The 23,996-nt window shown below is 48.1% G+C and overlaps 1 protein-coding gene across 2 annotated transcripts in view; it reads left to right on the top strand.

Annotated features, from left to right (window-relative positions):
* Positions 1-23,147, top strand: part of nrbp2a (nuclear receptor binding protein 2a) — a 62,566-nt gene extending 39,419 nt beyond the window's left edge. The window contains exons 2-18 of one of the 2 annotated variants that reach the window (XM_064346204.1): positions 7,562-7,684; positions 8,506-8,607; positions 9,286-9,369; positions 10,271-10,311; positions 11,793-11,887; positions 12,156-12,179; positions 12,693-12,776; positions 13,207-13,262; positions 14,807-14,902; positions 15,334-15,466; positions 15,761-15,863; positions 15,964-16,014; positions 16,458-16,593; positions 17,357-17,410; positions 17,931-17,994; positions 18,923-18,978; positions 20,230-23,147. In XM_064346204.1, the coding sequence (XP_064202274.1) occupies positions 7,562-7,684; positions 8,506-8,607; positions 9,286-9,369; positions 10,271-10,311; positions 11,793-11,887; positions 12,156-12,179; positions 12,693-12,776; positions 13,207-13,262; positions 14,807-14,902; positions 15,334-15,466; positions 15,761-15,863; positions 15,964-16,014; positions 16,458-16,593; positions 17,357-17,410; positions 17,931-17,994; positions 18,923-18,978; positions 20,230-20,316 (1,389 nt within the window). In that variant the 3' untranslated portion in view covers positions 20,317-23,147. Of the gene's footprint in view, positions 1-7,561; positions 7,685-8,505; positions 8,608-9,285; positions 9,376-10,270; positions 10,312-11,792; positions 11,888-12,155; positions 12,180-12,692; positions 12,777-13,206; positions 13,263-14,806; positions 14,903-15,333; positions 15,467-15,760; positions 15,864-15,963; positions 16,015-16,457; positions 16,594-17,356; positions 17,411-17,930; positions 17,995-18,922; positions 18,979-20,229 lie in introns of both variants that reach the window. The other variant, XM_064346203.1, reaches the window with a different exon arrangement.
* The last annotated feature ends 849 nt before the right edge of the window (positions 23,148-23,996 follow it).

Here is a 23,996-nt window from a genome sequence, read left to right as displayed (position 1 = left end):
CCACCACCGGCTTTTGGCTACCATTGTTCATGTTTCATATCTGTGAGTCTAAGTCGTGGAAATTGTCCTTGAAAAGACCTGGAAAATGATTTCCTAAAATGAGTGGGGAACCCTGACGTTCTCCCTTCGCTCCGCCCCTGTGCTCCCGTCGGTTTCGTGAACCCGGTGACCGTACCCCTCAGGGCTCCTCGGGGTAGTAAGTATTGGGGAACGCTGCAGCCCTGCTCGCCCCTCTCCGAATGTTGCGTGTCGCCAGGTCAGGAGGAACGCGGCTTCATTTAACGCTACAAAACATGTCGCACTTCCCAGAATACTTATTCTCACTCGTGCCTGATGATTGGTTCCTGGCTGTAGACCTGAATCATAAGCTGTAAATGTGTTCAAACTGTCAGCATTTAAATCATTTGTTATTACTCATTTTTTTTTCTTTTTTTACTGCTGAGGCTGCTGCAGCCGTTCAGATACTGCAGTACACGTATTATGGGATGGCCTGCTCTAATCCCTCTAATCCCAGCATTAGCGCTGTCACTGCTGAGCAGTCACACTTTTCTTTCCTTTTTTGGGCTAAATCGGTGCTTAATTGAGTGAATAAAAGTTCTCCCCCGACCCCTTTCCACACCCCACTACCGCGGAGGCATGTTAACATTATATCAGGATCAACAAGGGGCCTCCTGGCCGTCAGTCACCCAGCCCCCCGCCTCGAATCCCCCCCCCCCAGTGCAGACCTCAGCCTGAACTCCCACAATCCTCTCCTTCACTCCAATCAGTCCTGTGGTGCCTTGAACCAATTTGCTCATTTCTGCTGGCTGGTTCTGACAGCAGTGCCCTGCAGAGCTCTGGGGAACTCTTTTTTCTTTTTTTCCTTTTTTTTCCTTTTTTTCTTTTTTCCCTTTTTTTTTTTTTTTTTTTAACAAATGAAGGAGCCAAATGTTGTTGCCAGCACGTGAGGGCAGCTCCCAGGAGAGGGGAAGGAAGGCAGCAAAATCCACTGCCGCGTGGGGGCGGGGGACGGCGAAGGCGCCGGGCTAGTCCGTTTGGATTGGTCGAAAGGCCCCACGTGCCGTGGAAGATGGTCTTGCGCAACGGCTAATCGGTTTGGGAACTTTTGGCGAGCTAAAAACAGCAGGCCAGCAGCCCACGCCAAAGCCTCCCAAACTCCCCGGAGCAGGGGATAGGAGGGGGTGGGCGGAGGGGGGGGGGGGGGCAGAGGAGAGGTGGTGATTGTGGTGTTCCTTGTTGGAATGCCTTTGTCACCGCGGGCACATCTGGCAGATTAAAACCAGCTGGCATCATCGTCGTGCCAACGCCCGCAGTGCTGGGGCAGAGTGTTCTCTCTCTGGGGGGGGGGAGGGGGGTGAACGGTGCCATCTAGACTGGGGGCGCGTGTTGTTTTTACCGAGTTTGGGGGCGAGGAGCGGTAGCGGTCGGGGCGTGTGCTGTGACACTTCACCTGGAGGTGCCTCCATTTTGAATTCAGAGCACGATCTGTGGAGAGACAGATGCCTGTGGAAGTGCTCCGCGTTATTTTGCTCATCGGTAAATTCACACACATCGGTGTGCTGGGGTCTGGACTCTGGGTAGTTAATGCAGTTCGTATCTGGGAGCGTGAGGCGAAGTTCAGAAAATGGCCGCCGATAGCGGCTCAGACTTGAATTGTCCCGTGACTGTATTCTTCTTGATCGCTCGTTATGACATAACAATCAGGTGTCGTGTGCTGCTGCTTGGGCGTCCAAAGGGAGCCAGGGAGGAGAGAGCGAGGCTCCGTGAAGCTCATGCTGAGTGAAGCTGTCACTCGCTGTCGGCTCCAGGCCGGTCTGGAGCTCTGGCGCTTTGCGTGTCGATTGCTCAAGTCCACGACCCAGCCGAGAGCGTGTAAGCCCCACCCGAAAATAGCTCTGTGTGGGTCCAGCCCAGTTTGACTGTTATGTAATGTGTGTGTGTGTGTGTGGGAGGGAGGGGGGGTGCCACGGCAGGGGGGGGCTTCCTGGTTTCTATTAAAATTGCGGGTGTGGTTGTTTTAAAAAATGTGACAGGGGCCTCGTTCGCTCTGTTGCCCTGGCGATGTTTCCCAATAAGCAGCCGCGCCAGAAAGCGCTTTGCGTGTTTGTGCCTGTTTTGAGTCTGCGGTGGCTCCACTGAGCGCAGAGCGTGTGAGCGCAGCCGCCTGTTCCGAACGCTCTGAGTGAAACCCGCACCCTTCTCTGGAAGGCCCTGTTTGTTTCCTCTCGCCGGACCCCTGAAGCCTTGCCTTGGACTTTCGGCGCTCCCCCAACGCTGTGGTGGGGGAAAGGGGGGGGGTTGGGCAGAGCCAGCCCTCCACGGGGGTGGGACTCTGCTTTAGGAAGCGTGGGAGGGGCGCATCAATCCTCCATGCGGGCCGTTCAAGGGAGCTCTCGAGAACGTTTCGGTTTGGCTCCAAGACCGTTTGGAACAGGAAACAGGAAACGGTCGCGTGCGGTCGGCGGTGCCGTTCTTCGTATTCAGCATGTGCCGTTCCTTCTGCTGAGATGGTTCACAATACCCACAATGCATCACAGTTTATGCCAGCGGTGTTGGACTCCAGTCCCGGGGGGAGCGGTTTCCCCTGGTTTTCACTGCGTTTTTTGCACTTTGATGACTAATTTATGTCATTAATTGGCCTGAATTAATCACACACCTTCTTTTTTTTCTGCAAGGCCTAAATTGGCTGGTGATTGAAAGGAAGCCACGAGTAGCTTCCGGATGCTGTGGCCCTCCAGGGCTCCAGTGGTTTAGCCTAGCCTATTCAGCACGTTGGGGAACCACCAACAGGAAGTTTCCTCTCAGCGAACTCTCCTGCTCCCCGCAAAACCTGGACTGGCTCACAGTGCCAGGCAGCAGGAGTCTTATTCCCCTTCCTGTTACTCTGTGCGTTAAGGACAGGTGAGGTACTGAAATGGTGCTGTTCTCCAGTAGGACTGCGTCAAAAGGCCAAAGTGCTTGTGTTAGTGTCGCTAAGTGCTTAACTGCTACATTAATCAATTTATTGGTAGCACTGTTAGAGTTTGCAGCCAGCTCACCTTGTCCGGTTTCTTGGGGCTACATTGTTTCATTATATCCAGGTTAACAGAAAAGCCAGCATTCATTGTTCTGCAGTGTGAAGTACCTGGGGCTGTTCTATGCCTGGTAAAGTGTGAGTAAACCTTGAGTATTTTCTACAAATATCGCATTTGAAGCTCTCGGGAAAAAATCCATACAAGTGCTCGAAAACAAACCCCAAGCTGTGTGTGTGTTCAGGTGGCGCACTGAGCATGCTCTGTACTCGCATCGGCTGACCTGTTCCGAGCACTTTGCCCCTGGGTTACGTTCGTTTGGGCAGCCGCCCAAGGGCCGCTCCTCGTACGACGAGGGGAACGTCCGCCGCTCTCTGAGGAGAGCAAACAGGACGTGTGTGTGTGTGTGTGTGTGTGTGTGTGTGTGTGTGTGCGCACGCAGCCGACCGGAAGAGCAAATAATCAGATCGCGATTGCGTAATCTCCTTCTCGTTCGTGAAAAGAGGAAATTTTGTAGCGGCAGAGTATAATGAATAATACAGCCTGGTGTGGTCAGTAAAGGAGAACATTCTTGCAGGTGTGGACGGATGGGGTTTTGCGGTAGGAACACAGCGTGTGTTCACGTGCGTAGCCATTTCACCCGATGCCTTTGGGAACAGAGGTGAAATGATGGGTGAAATGTTTTCAGGGGCGCCTAGAGTAGGGGCAGTGAGGATAAACAAAAATCCCAGAGAGAACATGAAGCGTTTAGCTGGCCATACTAACCATGTACGATAGAGCCTCTTAAAGGCGATAGAGTTATTGTACATCTTGTGTCCTGAGCACTATTTATTTTAAGAATTTAACGAAAGCAAACTCCTTCTCTTGTTTAGATACCAGGTATCCATATACGTGCGGCGTGATGAAATTGCATGCCCTATTTAGAAGCCAAACTAACTATGTTTTCAAAAAAATTAATTTTTTTGATAATTTGCTTTTTAAGCGAATCATGGAAGGCAGGGATGGGTTCAGCTTTGATTGACAGCTCGTTCCCCCACAGGAGGCGGAGCCTGAAGCAGTAGTAGTAGGTCTAACGGCATTCTGCACGGCCACTCCACACATTGGCCGCATTCAGCTTCACTTTGACTCCACGTCACTTCATCCACAGCCCCCATCATGCATTTCACCAAGATGAAGCCGCTCTTGCGCAGTTCAGCAGAATGGACCAATGAGCCGCCGTTTAGCCGTCGAGCCGCGTCATCGACCGGCGAGAGCGCGGAGACGACTCCTCCTTCACGGTTACGGTTAACGTGCCTCAGGGCCCTTACGTTTAGGGATCTGGGGGGCCGGGGGGGTGGGGGGGCGGGGGGTTTGGGGGGAGTTTATGAGCGAGCCGTAAACGTCCCGTCGATCGGTGGAGCCTGCGGTGCGGCGTCGCCCCGCGTCCTCGAAGGCTCGTTAATAGCAAACAGGATCAGGAAGTGCGTCCGCGCGTGTTTACGAGCTCGTAACCGGACCCCCGCTGAAAAATTTTAACACGCGCACAATTTGTAGCCAGATTCGAGGTTACCCCGAAGGGGTGTCTGGGAAAACGGCGCTGGCCCCCTCTGGTGTGAGCGCAGCACCTCCCCCTCCCCCCCCCCTCCATCCCGTTCACTCAGAGCGCGACAGTCCCGCAGTCTGGCTCCAAGTCAAGCCGGCTGGAAGCCTGGCTGCAGTAAACTCTTTATGGGAGTTTATTTACACGCCCTGTCCTCTGTGTGAAATGACGGGGGGGTGGGGGGGTGGGGGATTAATACATCCTGCAGCATTCGGAAGCCAGTCGTCTCATTTAGACTACCTCTGACTCAGGGTGTGTCACGGTGGCGTAGAATTCTCCGGAAACGGAGGGCGAGCAGTTCCCCGCAACGAGGCCCTCTTTTAACACGACTGCCAATGAACAGCTGACACAAAAAAAAACAGCTTCCCCCCCCCCCCCCGTTCCGCTTCGTGCCCGCTGAACAGTGCCTGTACTGTTACCGCCACAGTGGGACGGCGTGTACTTTTTTGTGCTGATGCCACGCACACACGCACACATGCATGCACGCACGCACACACACACTCACACACACACACACACACACACGCACACATGCATGCACGCACGCACACACACACACACGCACACACGCACACACACGCACACACGCACACACACGCACACACCGACGAGAGGCTGCGAGAGCGTGGCACTGCCCGCCTTCACGGCCCCTCTGGGGGGCACCGCCGATAAATCTGCCGCCCACACGCCGGCGTTGGCACCGAGCCCGCTAGCGTCTCCCTCCGCGCGGGCGAAGGGCAGCGGTGCCCGCCCGCCCTCTCTCTGGTAAATCCGCCCGAAATCCTGTCATCGAGCGGGGAAGGACGACGCGCGAATCCGCAGGACAGATGCGTCACGGTGCTCGTTCTACCTCTGTGAATGTCCCCCCCCCCATCCCACCCCCCCCGTTTCCTGGTCAGAACTCTCCCTCTCAGCCCCCCTTTCCACGCATTGCCCTTCAAACTAAAACAAACGGGAGGAAGAGGAGGGGGGGGGGGGCGGGGCGGGGGTTTGAGGGGTTACATAAGGCCTCTTGGGGGGCATTAAAAGAAAAACGTAAACAGTGGAGCTTCTCAACCTACGCCAAAAAAAAAAAAAAGGAAAGAAAAGAGAGGCGGTCACAGCTGAAGTCAGCCAGGAAGTCGGTCGGGGGAACTTTTCCAGTCAGCTGGGAGCGCGGAGATTCTGCCGGTGGGGGGGGGGTGGTTCTGGGGAGAGGGGGGGGGTGGCTTCAGGTAATTGGACGCGGCAGGGGGCAGCTTTCTGTTTACACTCGGCCCGTGGTGGGAGGAGATGAGCTCTGTTTAAAAAAAACAAAAACAGAAAAACGCGTGGGCGTGCGTTCGCCCTCGACCGCGACCGCGGCGTATTTCTGGCGTCGTTCTTAGCGCCGCCGGCGCTAGCCGCTCGAGCGGCTTGCGCAAGGCCTGCGCTGTCGCCCTGCCAAAAAGCGGCCTGCCACCTTAAGCAAGAGGGACCTTTGTTTTATTAACTGCTGATGAAAACAGTGTTGAGTTGAGTTTGGTCTGGCACTGGGTCTAAAAATGACCTTGGGGGGATGACTGGACAAAAAAAAAAGTGTGTGCCTGACATTGAATATGATCACAGGTTGAGCTGTCACATCAAGGCGAGACCTGGGGAAAACATGTTATTTTGTTCTCTTCCCAAAAAGTGCGTGAAAAAAAACACAGCCGGTTACGAGCACAAACGTATTTCGCAACGATCGTCGGTGTGTTCACGTGTTCTTTTCTGCTTATTCCAAGAAACGTGCATCACATTACATTACAGGCATTTGGCAGACGCTCTTATCCAGAGCGACGTACAACAAAGTGTATAACCATGACCAGGAACAAGTGTGTTGAAAACCCTAGAGAGTGCTTAGAGAGTTTAACTTGGACCACGAAACGTAGCATCAATCAATCAAATTTTATTTGTATAGTGTATTTTACAACAGTTGTCACAATACGCTTTACAGACAACCCTAGCCTAAACCCCCACAGGAGCAAGCCTAAGGCAACAGTGGCAAGGAAAAACTCCCTGTGGCAGATGGGGAGAAACCTTGGAAGGAACCAGGCTCAAGGGGGAAACCCATCCTCCTCTGGTCGGCTCAGGGTGCCGACTGGTGACCAGCATGTCAGCCAGTTTATGCACAAGATATGATATGTGATGTGGCTCAGATGATGGGTGGGGCCGGGTGGCGGTGATGGGGAACAGCAGGTGGCGGCAGATGTGGGCAGGGTGGAGGCAATCCACAGTGCGGCTGGAGTAACTTTTAGTGTTTATGGGGGTGACTTGGTTCCTTCGCGTGGGAGTGCGAGTGTGAGTGTGAGCTGTTCTGACGTCTTGGTGGGTGACACGGAGATGACAGCTCAGGGCGGAGAGGAGCCGAAGCTGACCGCCACAGCCCCTGTACTGTCAGAGTCTGCTCTGGTCTCCCCCCACCCCCCACCCCCTGACCTGAAGCCCCACACCTACCTGTGTGTGTGTGTGTGTCACTGTTTCTGTCTCTGTGACCTCATCTGGGGGGGGGGTGTGTGTGTGTGTATGTGTGTGTGTGTGTGTGTGTGTGTTTGTGTGTGAGGGAGAATGTTTTCATGTGAGTGTGTGCATGTGTGAGCGTGCGTTTGTGTTTGTGTGTGTGTGTGTGCACGTGTTTGAGAGAGCATGTTTTTTGTGAGTGTGTGTATGTGTGTAAGAGAGAGAGTTTGTGTGTGTGTGTGTGTGTTTCATGTGAGCATGTGCATCTGTCATACTATGCTATGGTTAAATGGATATGTTAAACCGAACAGGTTTAGGCTATTTCACTAAATTAATTATATCTGACATCAGCATTTCTCCTCTACATTTAACCTGTGTTTCACAGTGACAGTAGTTGATAGGAATGTAAATTCGAATGTAAACTCTAATGTATACTCTCTCTCTCCCTCTCCTCTGTGTTCTCTCTCGCTCTCTCTCTCTGTGTCTCTCTGTGTTTCTCTGTCGCCCCCTGCAGCTGAGCCAGGGTAATGTCCCAGGCATTGAAACTGCCTCTCTGGCCATGGACACGGAGGAGGGGGTGGAGGTGGTGTGGAACGAAGTTCAGTTTTCTGACAAGAAGATCTTCAAGGCCCTGGAAGTACGGAGTGTTCTTTTTTTCAACTGCCTGTGATTTAAAAAAAAACGGAAAAAAAACAATCATCACTGCTGTGCTTCTCCATGCAATAAGTCCCGTGAGGTTGACTGGTGTACAGTTTCTGTGGGTCTGTTTCATCTTTAGAGTACAGGTGGCAGGTACAGGTGCAGGTAGCATTTGTCATTTCCAGGAGAGTCCCCATGAAGGTATCTTCCATTAACAGCCTGCAGGTGTAATTTATTATTTATTTATTATTTATTTTCCGACATCCCTACCAAGAGCAGTGCAGCTCGTAATTGTGCACGATATCCTTTCAATTTACTGGGTTTAGTGCATTAAGCTGGAGACACTGCCCTCAGTTCAGGATTTTAAACGCATCATCCGACGGAGTGAAGGAATATTGAAATTGCTTTTAATAGACGATCCTGATTTTCCGTGCGTAATGTACTGCGATGTGATTGTGTTTTATGTCCTAGTTTTTTTTAATGTTACTCCTTTTTAGCGTTTTATTAGTGCTCTGTGGTCTTTTATTTTATTAATCTGTGCATTATTCATTTTAATGTTTACTTATTGTTGCTGCTGCCTTGGTTGGATGTCTCTTGTAAAAGAGATATAATATTTGAAGAGACTTCCCGGTTAAACAAAGCTTAGTTTAAATGAAAAATAAAAAAAGTACCTTGCCCAACAGTACAACAGCTGTGTACCATGAACTGGCATGAACTGGCAACCTCTAAGTTACAAGCTTCGCTGCCTAATCATCATCACGACACTGCTGTCCCCTCTTATAAAAAGACTTTTGTCGGCGGCCTGTCTCTGTGTCTCAGGACAAGATCAAGGAGATGTTCGAGAACCTGATGCAGGTGGAGCACCCCAACATCGTCAAGTTCCACAAGTACTGGCTGGACATGAGGGAGAGCCGGGCGCGAGTGAGTGACAGGCGGGACCAGCCAATCAGGCGCCACCCCCTCCCCCCCTCGCCCCCCCACACACACACACTTTCTGTTACCATAACACTCGCGTGTTCTTGTGCTTGTGGTTGTTCCTGATGTACGGGCAGACGTGCGCACGCACGCAAACACACGTGCCCGCAACGCCCATTTTCAACACGACACACGTGTCCACGTCAACATTGACTTTATTCACAGGGTTGCTGTATCCACACCCACACGCTTTTCTTTTTTTAAATAATAAATTCGGTGCCCAAGGGTGGGGCTGAGCATCTCTAGTCCCGCCCCAATTAGGAAACGGCCAATCGTCTGCAAGCGGAGCTGTGCTCGTGCTGCCGGTTAAGGAGAGCCTAAACACCCGCAGTTCCCCTCTGAAACACATGGGGTCGCTGTTCTGGTTCTTTTCACACCTCGCACCACAGCTCGGCTCGCACAGAGTGGAGTCAGAGGAAGACCTTTCATATGCGATGTGTTCGCATGCGGTCGATGAAACGCCGATCCCTAACCGACCGTACCCTTCCGTACCCTGGGCGCCACAGTCGCCAACCACACCTCGCCCTCCAGAGCTACCGACCCCCCCCTCCATGTCTTCCTCTTCTTCCTCTTCTTCACGCTCTTTTCTCCAGTCCTCTGAATTTGTCTTCCCGTTTGCCACAGGTGATCTTCATCACTGAGTACATGTCATCGGGCAGCCTCAAGCAGTTCCTGAAGAAAACCAAGAAAAACCATAAGACTATGAATGTAAAGGTAATTTTTTATCATTACCAAATGATAAAAAGAGCGTGTGCTACGTGTGCTTGTGTTTTACCTGATACTGGTATCATACGTGTAACTTATATTGGTTTAGAATTTAACTAGCAATATTGGAACTTTCTTGTTTCAAATTTGCATTGAATGTTTTTATTTTACTGTGATCGTATCCATACACCTGCTGTAAGTATTGCACAAGCAGTGAAGTAATAGTCTTCTGAATATATGCGTCGGCTGATCTGTGATACTGACCTACTTGCCAGGTTTTTCTCTGTGCTGATGTGGCTTGCTGGAAAGTTATTATACACAAATTCCTTGACTTGGAAATACTATGTTTGTTTGACAGTAGCAAACCCTATTATTTGCTTGGGGTAATTCGTACACGATGGGCGTCCTTGACAAACTGGCCGACTGTGTAAATAATATTCTGTTAAACAGCTGCTAGAAATATTTGCAGCCGTTTTTTTTCCATCTAATGGAATGCAATCGTATTTGTAAGCCAGTCAGGCACATATCTTTTCTCTTAACAATCCAATTCATTAGCTGAGTGATGCAGTGACTGCAACAGCTGTAAGAATGCATGTTTAATATCTGTAGATGGCAAGCCAAGGTTTTTTAACCATGGCTGTAGCATGTGAGGCGGCAGTGTAGTATAATGGGTATGGAGTTGGTCTTGTAACTTGAAGGTAATTGGTTCGATTCCCAGCTAGGACACTGCCGTTGTACCCTTGAGCAAGGTGCTGAACCTGCAATGCTTGGTATTATATATCCAGCTGTATAAAAGGATACAATGTAAATGTAAGTCGCTCTGGATAAGAAAATGCCTGCAATTAATGTAATTAATTACATGAATGCTGCTGCTGGCTCACCGTGTCTCTGTATACTGTTCCAGGCGTGGAAAAGGTGGTGCACGCAGATCCTCTCCGCCCTCAGGTAAGAGACCTGCCACACCCCCCCCCCCCCTCCTGGCCTTTCAAATCCACGGTTACACTCCGGAAAATGGCCGATGATGTGAATTCACTACCGACACTGAATTAAACTGTATGTGTTAGCCGTAGCTGTGGTAAGTCACCACAGTGGTGATTCCACTCCTGAAAGCTCGGTGGAGTTCACACACATTGTCCTGCTAGGCGCTGTTTGTTGATGTTTTCACCGGTAGTGCATTGCCTGAGAAAATTGGAGTGAAATTAAAAAAAAAAAATCCCCTGGCAGTTCGTTTCGAGCTCGTTTCGGTCGCTGGTGTAAAACAAGACACCTCTACGGCTGCAGAACAGAGGCTCTGGAGAGCAGAGACAGAGACCACAGTTTTAAAAATTACACTTCAGACACCCGTGGGGAAAATCGCTAAATCGGGTAATTAATCAAGCCGGTGAACTTAAATGTGTGTGTGTGTGTGTGTGAGTGTGCGTGCATGCGTGCGTGTGTGTGCAAGTGTTTGTGTGTGTGTGTGCGTTCATGTGCATGCTTGCGTGTGTGTGTGTGTGTGTGCGTGCGTGTGTGAGTGCACACCCGTGTGTGTGGGTATGTGTGTGTGTGCGCGTGCGTGCGTGTGGGTGTGCGTGCACTGTGCACATGCAGTGAGAGTGACAGACAGAAAGGTAATGAAAGAGCGAGAGAGAGCGAGAGAGAGAGATCTTTGCTGTGAGCTGCGTTTGCTGTCAGAGGGATTCGGTAACCGTGGAGAGCCCTGTCACTCAACATGACGGACGGGATGCGACACTGCCTGCCGCGGGTTATGCCGCGAAATGGCCCGTCTTTTCCACGCTCCTGTTTTAATTCAGCATCCCCTGCTTAACCCTGTGTGCTCTCTCTCAAAAGACCCGAGAGAACGCGTTTTGTTCTATTCCTGGTGGACTGGTATGAGCTAATTATACCTCACATTTGACTCCTGTCTTTCGTCTCCATGACAAAATAAGCTGGATCACCGTGTAAAAGAACAGAATGTTCCTTTCGTTGGAAATCTCAGGTTTGCTATTGGGAAATAATGAGCACAGTTTGTCATCATAATTATACTTCCTTTTGTTGTTGTTTTTTTATAAAGTTATAAAGGATGCATTTTTCCCTGTGGGTGCTTAATCTCCTGTACTACTGGTGTTTCTTTAACACGCTTTTATTCCCTTTTTCTTTGCCAATTTTTGAATGCTAATATCAGTTGTAAATCTGTCCCATTGTTTCAACATTGTCGGTCCATTAATCTACACATTGTTTTCAGGACAAAATTGGTGCAGTTTTGTTTGTGCAAGGACAGTTGAAGCATGACGACGTATAGAACGTAATTATTGCTTAACTTCAATGTCAGTGTCCGATATTAAAAAATATGAAAGTGTAAATTTTTGTATGGGGCGCGAGGAGTCCTGTGTGTGGACCGGGGACGCAGGTGTGCTGACCTCAGCTTTTTGACTGTCGTCCCTCAGTTACCTCCACTCCTGTGACCCGCCCATCATCCACGGCAACCTCACCTGCGACAACATCTTCATCCAGCACAACGGGCTCATCAAGATCGGCTCAGGTGCGCCGATCGATATTCTCAAACTCCCATCGTCTGACTAAGGACCCTGGCTGAATTTCTATAGAACGGCGCCTTAACTAAACGCTCTAGCTAGTCTAACCTGCAGCCAACTCCCTGTGAGAGGAATAATTTGAGAACTGGGGTAGTGGTTAGATGAATAGTTTTTTGAGTTTATGTCTGCAGTACACGGTTGTAAATAAGTCTCTTGTGGTAACAGGAAATGCTTTATATTGGAGAGTAACCGTTGTGTCTCTGATTCTTCCCGCAGTGTGGCACAGGCTGTTTGTGAACGGTAAGAAACATTCCCGCCCGCATCACGTGTTCCGGCACGTTCTCCTCCGTGAAGCTTGTCAGGGTCCCGGAGGTCACGGAATGGGGAACGGCTCCTTCAGGGACGTGACCGAAATCGAATCGCAGGTTTTTTTTGTTGCCGGACGCGGCCGATTCAGCGAGATTCAAAAGAGCCGTGTGTGGTTTGTGCCTGTGCACGATTTGGTCCCCGTTGTTAACACTTTTCAATTTTCATTTTGATTTTCAACTATAGATTTCTACGGACTTTGGTTGGTCAAATGTCTCATTTTCCCCAATGCAAATTTTTTTTTTTTTTTTTACAAATGTAGTCTGAATTCTTTTTTTTAATTACAGTGACTTCAGTTATGTGTAGTACAAGTTATGCAGTGGAGCGCGTTCTTTTTAAAATTGGCTCTGCGGGTGTGCCTCGTTACGTTCGGTTGTGTTTCGCGTTGCTGCGGAAAGAGAAGGCCGCTTTTTTTTTTCCCAGCAGTCTCTGCTTCTTCCCGTTCAGTGTTCCCCGAGGCCGTCCACGGCAAAGTGCGGCACCATCGAGACGAGCAGAGGAACCTGCACTTCTTCGCTCCGGAATACGGCCGTGAGTACCTGTCTGTCTGTCCGTCTGTCTGTCTATCTGTTCCTCTTGATCTGGCGACCTTGAGTGACCCTCTGTCCGTCCGTCTGTCTGTCTGTGCCCGCCGCATGTATTGGCCTTGGGTTTCAATGCCAAACTGTCTTCTTCCTCTGTGGTGTGTTTTGGCTGTGGCTGCTGTGCTTCTCCCGTGTTATTGTGGTAGCTATGCCAGTGCCAGGCCCTAACGCTGCCCTGTTGTGGGACTTGCTTCTCCGTTTGCCTATTGGTCCGTGCGTCTCACTGAGGAGGAGGGGCCATGGTAATGGCATCATACGAAAGGCAGAAATTATATTTGGGTTCAGCATTCATTTATTAAAGGCGCCGCATGTTTTGTTTTTTTAAATTTTTTGCACCTCACTTGTAACACTGTTTATTCCTGCTTCCTTCTCTCCAGTGGCTGAAGATGACTACAGCATCGACATCTTTTCCTTCGGGATCTGTGTCCTGGAGGTAACATCTCCTGTCCAACCTCACCGCAAAAACAGAAACACACACAGGCAGAGAGAAATCGCACATGTTAAACGCAGGTAGATAGAATGAGAGCTCACATTAAACACAGGTAGATAGAATGAGAGCTCACATTAAACACAGGTAGATGGAATGAGAACACATTAAACACAGGTAGATAGAATGAGAGCTCACATTAAACACAGGTAGATGGAATGAGAGTTCACATTAAACACAGGTAGATAGAATGAGAGCACACATTAAACACAGGTAGATGGAATGAGAGTACATATTAAACACAGGTAGATGGAATGAGAGCTCACATTAAACACAGGTAGATGGAATGAGAACACATTAAACACAGGTAGATAGAATGAGAGTACACATTAAACACAGGTAGATGGAATGAGAGTACATATTAAACACAGGTAGATGGAATGAGAACATATTAAACACAGGTAGATGGAATGAGAACATATTAAACACAGGTAGATGGAATGAGAGTACATATTAAACACAGGTAGATGGAATGAGAGCACACATTAAACACAGGTAGATGGAATGAGAACACATTAAACACAGGTAGATGGAATGAGAACACATTAAACACAGGTAGATGGAATGAGAGTACATATTAAACACAGGTAGATGGAATGAGAGTACATATTAAACACAGGTAGATGGAATGAGAGCACACATTAAACACAGGTAGATGGAATGAGAGCTCACATTAAACACAGGTAGATGGAATGAGAACACATTAATCACAGGTATATATAATGAGAGCTCACATTAAACACAGGTAGATGGAATGAGAGCTCACATTAAACACAGGTAGATGGAATGAGAACACATTAAACACAGGTAGATGGAATGAGAACACATTAAACACAGGTAAATGGAATGAGAGCACACATTAAACACAGGTAGATGGAATGAGAGTACATTAAACACAGGTAGATGGAATGAGAGCACATATTAAACACAGGTAGATGGAATGAGAGCACACATTAAACACAGGTAGATGGAATGAGAGAACACATTAAACACAGGTAAATGGAATGAGAGCTCACATTAAACACAGGTAGGTGGAATGAGAGCACACATTAAACACAGGTAGATGGAATGAGAGTACATATTAAACACAGGTAGGTGGAATGAGAGTACATATTAAACACAGGTAGATGGAATGAGAGCTCACATTAAACACAGGTAGATGGAATGAGAGCACACATTAAACACAGGTAAATGAAAGGCGAGCACCATGTAAAGCACAGGTAGACAGAAGCTCATTGTTAAACCAAGGCTACAGAAAGACTCCCAAAGAGCAACGGTGCATGTGATGGTCCCCTTATACACGTGCAAACACAGGCAGGTTGACTCACACAGGCTGTGAAAAACCACCACATTCCTGTTTTTGAATACAGCTTGCTGTGGTAATTTGATTTGACTGTCACGGGAATAATGAGGAAATTCAACTGAATTGCTTTTCTCCCTCAGTTGAAATTAATTGGCTGTGATGTCGTTGATGTTTTTCTGTCCCGTAGATGGCTGTCTTGGAAATCCAGGCCAATGGAGACACTGTAGTGTCCAAGGAGGCCATTACGCTTGCAGGACAGTCACTAGAAGACCCCCTCATGAGAGTGAGTGACTCATCGTGTTTCCTTTCTGCACAGGAAATGGTCATGACCACAGCACCAAACTATGAGGTTCAGACCTAGATACAGCATTACATTCTTGTGGCTTTGCCGGAACAATGTGACGGAGTCACTTTTTTATCGAAGTTTTTACAAAGTAATCTGCAAATGCTAAGTTATCTGAAAATTCACTTTTTCCTTTTTTTCCAAGTAGTACCACACACTCACTTTTGCTTTCTTGGTGTTTTATTGCTATGGAATTACACAGTACTGGTAAAGCAAAGGGGACACGCAGTAAGATCAGACCCAAGTACTTAAACTCTATAAATGGGGGTGAAGAAATGGCTAACATTAATGCTCTCTCTCTCTCCCCCCCCTCTCTATTTCTCTTTTTCTCTCCATCTCTCCCTCTCTCCCTCTTCCTCCTCCCCCTGTAGGAGTTCACCCAGTCCTGCCTGCGTCCTGAGGCGAAGCTGAGGCCCACGGCACACGACCTGCTCTTCCACCGGGTCCTGTTCGAGGTCCACTCCCTGAAGCTTCTGGCCGCCCACTGCTTCATCAACAACCAGTGTGAGTGTCGGGAGATTGTTAGCGGACGCTGTTACCCAGAGCGACTTTTTATTCACTTACTTATCTATTTTTACATAACGTTTACGTTGTATCCATTTATACAGCTGGATACTGAAGCAATGCAGGTTAAGTACCGTGCTCAAGGGTACAACGGCAGTGGGGGAATCGAACCGGCGACATTTAGGTTATAAGACCAACTCCTTAACCATTATACTACACTGTCGCCCAGCTGTGTCAGCAGTCCACGCTGTACCAGCACCTTACCAACACCGCACCGCTCCCTCCCCTTTTCAGACCTTCTCCCGGAGAACTGCTTGGAGGAGAAGACCAAGTCCTTCGACCCCAGCGGCATCATGGCCGAAATCGAGCACGAGGACCGGCCGGGCGTCCAGCTCAAGTGAGTGCAGGAGTTCTCCGTCCTCGCTGTGCAGACCACGGAAGAAGCTGTTTCTGATTCTCGGTGATGTCACTCACCCTCCTCTTCGTCCCCGTTGCAGATATTCCCACGTCTCCCCTCTAGAACTGGACAAGTTCCTGGAGGACGTCAAGTAAGTGCGCCCCCCTGCTGTGGACCCCTTAGATGCAGGACTGGGTCGAGTCAGAGCCTGTAATGTTAAAATAATCCTTATATTGCAACAGTCATTGCCCAGTATAGCAGCGGCTGGTTTTCTGCACCTTTAACCACAATGTTATGAGGTCAAGTCTCATGTGGGGGGGGGGGGTGGGGGGTACAGAAACTGTGCACTTGAACAAATACTTTCACTTCAAAAGCACTGATTAAAATGCAGCCGTTAAATGTAAGATGGAAATACCAAAACGATAGATGAGAGATGAATGGTAATTTTTGGGACCCTCCGTCAGAGAGGACAGTGGTTGATCTTGGGCCCAGTTGAACCTTCTCTTCACAGACGGACAGGAAGTGCGGCTGTTGTCACGGTAACCGTGTGGCCGTGTGATTTCCCGTGTTGTCTCCCTCTCTGGCCTCCCTCAGAAACGGGATCTACCCCCTGATGAACTTCGCCTCCCAGCGACCCCACCCCATCCCGCGCGCCCTCTCGCTGTCCCAGGAGCAGATGGAGACGGTGCAGACCCCCACCCCTGAGCCCCAGGAGATGGAGACCAGGAAGGTGCGTAAGAGGGCCCAGTGGCGGGGACCTAAAATGGCCGCCGCGGGGCAGGGAGAAGGGCAGGAGCTCTGCTGTGAAACGGTCCAGCGTAGAAGCTTTTAGCTTGCACTTAGTTTAGCCATCCTGGTGCGTGGGTTCTCCAAAACAATAACTAAGCAGGAAAAAGAAGATGGAGGACCACTCTCTTAAATGACTTGAACCTCAGTCAGTTTAGTAGGTATATTTATTGACGGTCATGTTTCGGCTAATGTCATAATGTTGAGAACAGCGTTAGCCGAAACGTCCGTGGAGAATGGCATCAGCCAAAACATGTCCGTTGGTAAATTGTACCTACTAAATTGATTGAGGTTCCAGTTATTTAAAAATAGGCTAGCCTACCCATTGGGCTCATCTCAGGCTAGCCCAAAGCCCAGAGTTTGGCAGACTGTGTGAAATGTATATACTGTGTTAATTGTGGGCCCTAGAAGAACAATCACTCATGCTGGCTTTGTTGATAGGGGCCATGTTTTTGCTCTATAAACTTCTTTGGACAGGATGACATTTAGATTTTCTGTTGTCCTTTTTCATTTTCCGATTGGATTTTATAAGCATGGTGTTCCTGACCTGCCCAACAGAAGACAGTAGATGCTAGTTTGCGCTCACTCTTGTTTAGAAAAAAAATGCTCAAATGCCTGTAAATAAATGTATATATTTACATAATATATAAATAACCTTGATTCAGCCAATGTCCTGTTTTTAGCTTTGACCGGGGTTCTGTTCTTAGGTTGTACAGATGCACTGTAATCTGGAGTCTAATGAGGAAGGGACCAAAACGCATGTAAGTCAATATCTACTCTCTGCTTTGCCCAATCCCAGCTGTCCAACCAAGTTGTGGATGGGGGGTTCCGGGTATTCTTTCTGTACACCTTTATTTTAAGAGGTTCATCAAATTTATCACCTTATATTTATGGTCATAGCAATGAAACAGTTCATGCAATACTTATGTCATACTCAGTTCAGAAATACATTCACTATTTTACTGTTGAATAAGAATGAAACAAGTCTAAATGCGTATAAAATACTGCAGTCGAAAACAATTGCATGGATCTGATTAGTGATACAAAAAAAACTGCATGTTGAAAGTGAGCTGGCGAATGTGTCCCCGTATTGACTTTGGTCTGTGCTGTCTCAGGGGTACGGCACACTGGGAGTGCTTTGGGCTGCTGGGGTTGTAGGTGTGCTGGTAATAAAAGTGTGATTGGAATGCAGTGGAGTGGAATCTATGGTGGCTGCCTGATCCATTTTGAACGCCTCCCCATCCCCCCCCACCCCCCACCCCCCCTCTTGTCTCCGTGCAGCTCTCTCTCTTCCTGAAGATGGATGACAAACTCCACCGGCAGCTCAGCTGCGACGTCCTGCCCTGTGAGTCCCCCCCCCCCCCCCACCCGCACCCCCGCCCTCGCGGCCCTCGATCCAACGCCGCCGTCAATGTCAGCCTTAGCCGCTACAGCGCCGCGGTGCTATCGGGCCCCGGGGCTGTCCCGGCAGCCTCTTACACACAAACGCCACAGCGTTTAATCACCCGTAACGGCTTTCGGGGACGGCTGTCACACACCGGTGCTTTCGGCCCTACGACACGGAGGAGCGTCGGTTGCCGATTCGCTACCGGCGTTTTTTGCGGTCGATGCGTTTTTGTTGACTTATCGCGGTGTCGTGTTACGGAAGCGCACGCTACACTGTGACACGTGAAAGGGACGCACGACGGCGAGTTCATGCGAGACGCAGCAGACCTTTTACTGAAGCGGACCTGGTTTGACCCCTTGACCCCTCCGGTTCTTCCCGAAGGAAAAGGCTCAGGGACAGTGCCACCTTTTGGTCAGATGGTGTTTTTCAGCTGGTTAAAGTTGAGTCTTCAAACATTTACCAGCTCTGCATCTTCACCGCTCAGTTTTGTTTTGATTCATTCAGAAAGAGGAAGATTAGAAAGGCGGCATAGAATTACACTTTTCAAATGATCCTCAGTCAGTCTGCCTCTCGTATCCTGAGCGGAGCAAGCTCTCTGTACGTCATAGAGCTCTTTCAGTACAAACTGACTGTGTGACCGACCGTTTCTGCCATAGCAAAACATCCAGCACGTCATGTGTGATATCTCAACCCATCTGCACACGCTAGGCATTCGGTAGCAGTGGCAAGTTTAAAATGGGGGAGAAAAATAATAGTTGGAAATAATTTTTTGTTTGTTAGGAAGGTTATTGATGTGTGCGTGTGTGTGCGCGTGTGCGTTTGTGTTTGCGTGTGCGCGTTTGCGTGTGCGTGTGTGTGTGTGTGTGTGTGTGTGTGTGTGTTTCAGCTGACAGTCCGAAGGACCTGGCCAATGAGCTGGTGCACTACGCCTTTATCTGTGAGGTAGGTGTGACTGCGTGGTGATTCCTGAGGAATTTGGGGTCCAGGCTTCCTCCCTTTCCTTGCAGTGTGATGAAGGAGAACTCTTTACTCAGTGCCCCCTTCAGTATACCAGAAGGTTCCCAAGAAAACATTTATTAAATGAGCATTTCAACAAACTAAATTTTATATTGTGGTTTGAAAGATGTGAAACTAATCTGTATTTATGCCCTGAATACACTGTAAATTCTTTGAGCTTCTGGGAAAAAAAAATGCTAAATGAATGTTAGTTATCTGCTATGGCTCCTCAGTCAAGCATGCCCCAGAGCCGCTGTTGCGTGTTGTATGTAAGGGTGTAGTGTAGTTGTATGTAGGGGTGTAGTGTAGTTGTATGTAGGGGTGTAGTGTAGTTGTATGTAGGGGTAGTGTAGTTGTATGTAGGGGTATAGTGTAGTTGTATGTAGGGGTAGTGTAGTTGTATGTAGGGGTGTAGTGTAGTTGTATGTAGGGGTGTAGTGTAGTTGTATGTAGGGGTGTAGTGTAGTTGTATGTAGGGGTGTAGTGTAGTTGTATGTAGGGGTGTAGTGTAGTTGTATGTAGGGGTATAGTGTAGTTGTATGTAGGGGTGTAGTGTAGTTGTATGTAGGGGTGTCGTGTAGTTGTATGTAGGGGTATAGTGCAGTTGTATGTAAGGGTAGTGTAGTTGTATGTAGGGGTATAGTGTAGTTGTATGTATGGGTAGTGTAGTTGTATGTAGGGGTATAGTGTAGTTGTATGTATGGGTAGTGTAGTTGTATGTAGGGGTAGTGTAGTTGTATGTAGGGGTATAGTGTAGTTGTATGTAGGGGTATAGTGTAGTTGTATGTAGGGGTAGTGTAGTTGTATGTAGGGGTATAGTGTAGTTGTATGTAGGGGTATAGTGTAGTTGTATGTAGGGGTATAGTGTAGTTGTATGTAGGGGTAGTGTAGTTGTATGTAGGGGTAGTGTAGTTGTATGTAGGGGTATAGTGTAGTTGTATGTATGGGTAGTGTAGTTGTATGTATGGGTAGTGTAGTTGTATGTAGGGGTATCGTGTAGTTGTATGTAGGGGTATAGTGTAGTTGTATGTATGGGTAGTGTAGTTGTATGTATGGGTAGTGTAGTTGTATGTAGGGGTATAGTGTAGTTGTATGTATGGGTAGTGTAGTTGTATGTAGGCGTGTTTGGGCCTACCGGTGGTGGGCCGTGTTCCTTGTTCTTGTCCAGAGCGCTCACAGCCCTCTCTGTTTTTTTAGGAGGACTGCGAGAAGCTGGCCGGCTTCCTGGAGGAGGCGCTGTGTAAACACCAGGCTGGGGCGTCTGGCTCCCCTGGGCTGTGTTGAAGACGTGCTGTGCCCTGCCCCCTGTACAACTGCCCCCCACCACTGGGGGGGGGGGGGGGGGCGGCATCAGAACAGGGGGGGGGGGCATGAACGTAAGGTTGTCCCAGAGCCCACATAACCAGGACTTAAGTGTCAGGACTCCTGGGTGGGGTCTGAAGGACAGATTTTTTGGGGAGTTCATGGAGGAGGGGCAAAAAAGAAAAAAAAGGTGCTCAGCTTTCAGCTGGTCAGAACGGGGCACGGAAGATGACCACGGGACCCAGGCATTGGGACCTTACATCACAACAGCAAGCTTCCTGTGGGAGGACTGACAGAGCTCAGCCTTCCCACAGTGCTGCAGTCATCAGGACTTTCTCTCTTGATTTTGTCTAGACGCACTTCTTTTCTGCATTTGTGAACGTGCTTCTTCCTCATTGTCATATTATATAAGGACAGACAGAGTCGCAGCTCGTCTGAAAGGCTCATTGAGGAGGAAACCTTTGACAGGAAACTGGAGGGCCTCAGAAAGTCCAGTCATTAGAGAAAGACTGTACCTTCCCGATATCCGTGCTTTTAGTTCAACTTCTGATTTTGATACTGGTTTGCTAATTAACTTAATGTCTAAAATTTGTCCAAAAAAAAGAAAAGATTTATTTCGTAAGGTTTAGCCACTTGTCACTGCTAAAAGGAGCTTACTTTCAAGAAGTCTGAATTTCCAGAATTTTCAGAAATCAGAATTAAATTCATAAATGTACAGCTTCAAATTTGTCTCGGCAGTATATTCTGTGTACGTATCAGCTGGCCAGCCAGTGTGAAATAAAAAAAATATATAAATGGATATATATATAACCTTATAATGTTATTAGCTTCCCCGTCAAGCAAATTCTGAAATATAGGTATGCTGTCTTTTTTTGGTTAAGGTTTTGCATGTGTAGTCAGTCAGTCAGTCAATCTATCAATCAATCAATCAGTCAGTCAGTCAGTCAGTCAGTCAGTCAGTCAGGCAAGCAAATGACACGCAAGTGCCTTTGTTTGTCCCTTAGTGATCCACAACAATATCTGTTCCGTCTGATACTCGTTTTGTTTTTGTTTTTGTTTTTCCTTTAAAGTCTTAACTGAATTTGCGGAACACTTCCGACACTTTGACAGAGTTTGAAATGGACCGCGAGCCTCCTCCGTGAAATAGCGTCCATTCGTTGCAATGGAATGAGCCCCATGATCGGCGGGCGGGCTGTCGATTTCGCGGCCGGTCGTTCTGGTGGCTCCGACTGACCATGGGGCGCCCCGCCTCTGTGAGGACCGAATGTATTAAACGTGTGACCTTGTGAGCTTTCTCCCGTCTGTGGGGCTGCTGATCTTCCATCGCGGCCTTCGGCAGGTGTGTGCGTGCAGCGCCAGAGCTGTTAGTCCCGGAAAGAAGCTACTACAGCAGTAGTAACATTAAGCACCCACCCCCCCGTACGCAAACATGCACACACACACACTCACATTCACACACATACACATACACGTGCACGCGCGCACACACACACAATCACACACAATCGCACATTCGTGCAAGCATGCACACAAAAACACTCACACTCTCACACACGCTCTCACACAAACGCTCACACATGCAAGCGTGCACACACACACACACACTCATACCCACACTCACTTGTGTGTGCGTGCATACACACAGGGACACACACTCACACACGCATAGGCATGCACACACAAACACTCACTACAGGATTACAGAAGATGTGCTAAGAATGACAGACTGTGATTTGGTCATTTGGCTGAAGGACAAATGAGTAACCATCCACTGCTCTTAATGAATGGCCAGTGGACAGTCAGACACATTAAATGTCCCATTCTTAGACCTGTACGGGATCCATCTTAACTGTGGTTAACCATAGACCGTGGTCCTGTTTTTCCTCAGCGGGACAGAAGAAATTTAGAAGGTAAATTTGGAGGAGATAACCAGGCTGTGTGGCCAAATTCTCCAGTAGACCGACTTAAACCTCCTCCACCGTCTGTTCTCAGTGTGTAAATCACTGTTCATTCTGGGGCCATCCTGTGAACGATTTACTCTTCGATTTACTCTTATTCTGTATATAATGCTCTTAAGCATTTTCTGCTAATGCTTATTAAAAAATATACATTTTTATTTCTGCAAGCTTTCAAAGAGGCTTTTCTGGTTCCCATCAATGCTCCTGCACGATGTTATGCCAGTGTCACTGTACGAGTACTATTAAGCAAGTGTTTCCTTACTGTTCTTTACTACGGGCATGACTGCATGTTGTGCCTCTTCTCACACTAATGGAGGGATTTCGCAGAGCCTGGACAGTCCTCTCTGCCTCAGACTTCAGTACACCACCCAGTCATGCGTCCTCTCCTCGTGGCTTATTTATATCAGCCTCTGTTCTTACAGTACCACTACACCACCAAGAGCTTTATTTTAGGGTGGGGCGTGAAAACCTGCAGGACGGTCGATCTCCAGGAACAGGGTTGGGCAGCACTGCTCTAGCCGTTGAATGAGGTCTGCTTTTGTTAGCGTTTTGAAATGAAAACCTGCAGGACGGTAGATCTCCAGGAACAGGGTTGGGCAGCCCTGCCTCAGCAGCTGAAAGAACAGCTCTCACAGCGGGCGCTTGACGAGAGGAAGGAATGTCCTGTACTTGAAAAAAAGAGCAGACTTAACCCCACAGCCGTCCCAAAATGCCTGCTGGAGTATGTTTGACTGAATGTGTCATGACCTTGGCTTGCCTTGTCAGTTTTGTCCTCATGTAAAATATTGTACTATAATAGTAATAATAATAATAATAATGACAATGATTAAAATAAAGTAGTAATGAGGAAACGGACTTCTAGCAATTGTGTGGTGCCTTTTTTTTGAGTCTGTTTGAACTCCTGAACAAGGTTAATTGAAATTACACAGGTGACCAAAAAAAGAAACAAGAAACCGAATGACTGGTCCACTGAGAAAAAGACAGTGATGTGTTTGTGACGGTTTACTCGAACCCGTTGACATAAGGCTGACATAACACACACACATGGCGACATAAAAGGTGACGTCACTTTACGTCAATTGACATAAAATAGTCAACGCTTTTTATCTGTAAATGTTATGACATTATGATTACCAGTCATAACATTTACCAATAAAAGTGATGACAGTTTTATTGTCATTTGACGTAAGCAGACGTCCTCTACTGTGCCACCTTGTGATAGCTGTTCTTGTACCGTAGGAAGCTGGTGAGTGTAGTGGACTTCCACCTTACATGAGATACTGCAGAAAGCAGCACTGCCAGTTAAGTGCTCTTAACATTAGTCAGTCTATTAATTAATCCTATAATATATATATATATATATATACATATATAAGTATGTACACACATATATAGAAATGGGTGACATATAAAAGGAAAAATCATGCACTCGCCCATTTGTCAAGAATATGGTGAAGGATAACCCATCTGACCATGTCACTTTTTTTCCCCCCACATCTCCGTAGACCAGTGCCTATGGTTTTTGCGCCACTGAACTCTCAAATGTACATTTGTCTTTGTAATGAGGGCTCTATGCACTGCAACCCTACTATAATATCCCTCTCTATTTAGTTGTTGACAGACTGTTCTTGCTGACACAGTCTGATCATGTCCTGCATTGACATTCTCAGTCACCTGAGGAAGAGTTGCACTTCTGTTTTTCCT

This window comes from Anguilla rostrata, chromosome 8, assembly GCF_018555375.3.
Source record: "Anguilla rostrata isolate EN2019 chromosome 8, ASM1855537v3, whole genome shotgun sequence".
Lineage (NCBI taxonomy): Eukaryota > Metazoa > Chordata > Actinopteri > Anguilliformes > Anguillidae > Anguilla > Anguilla rostrata.
The sequence above is the reverse complement of the archived record's forward strand: the minus strand, read 5'-3'. Positions and strand labels throughout refer to the sequence as shown.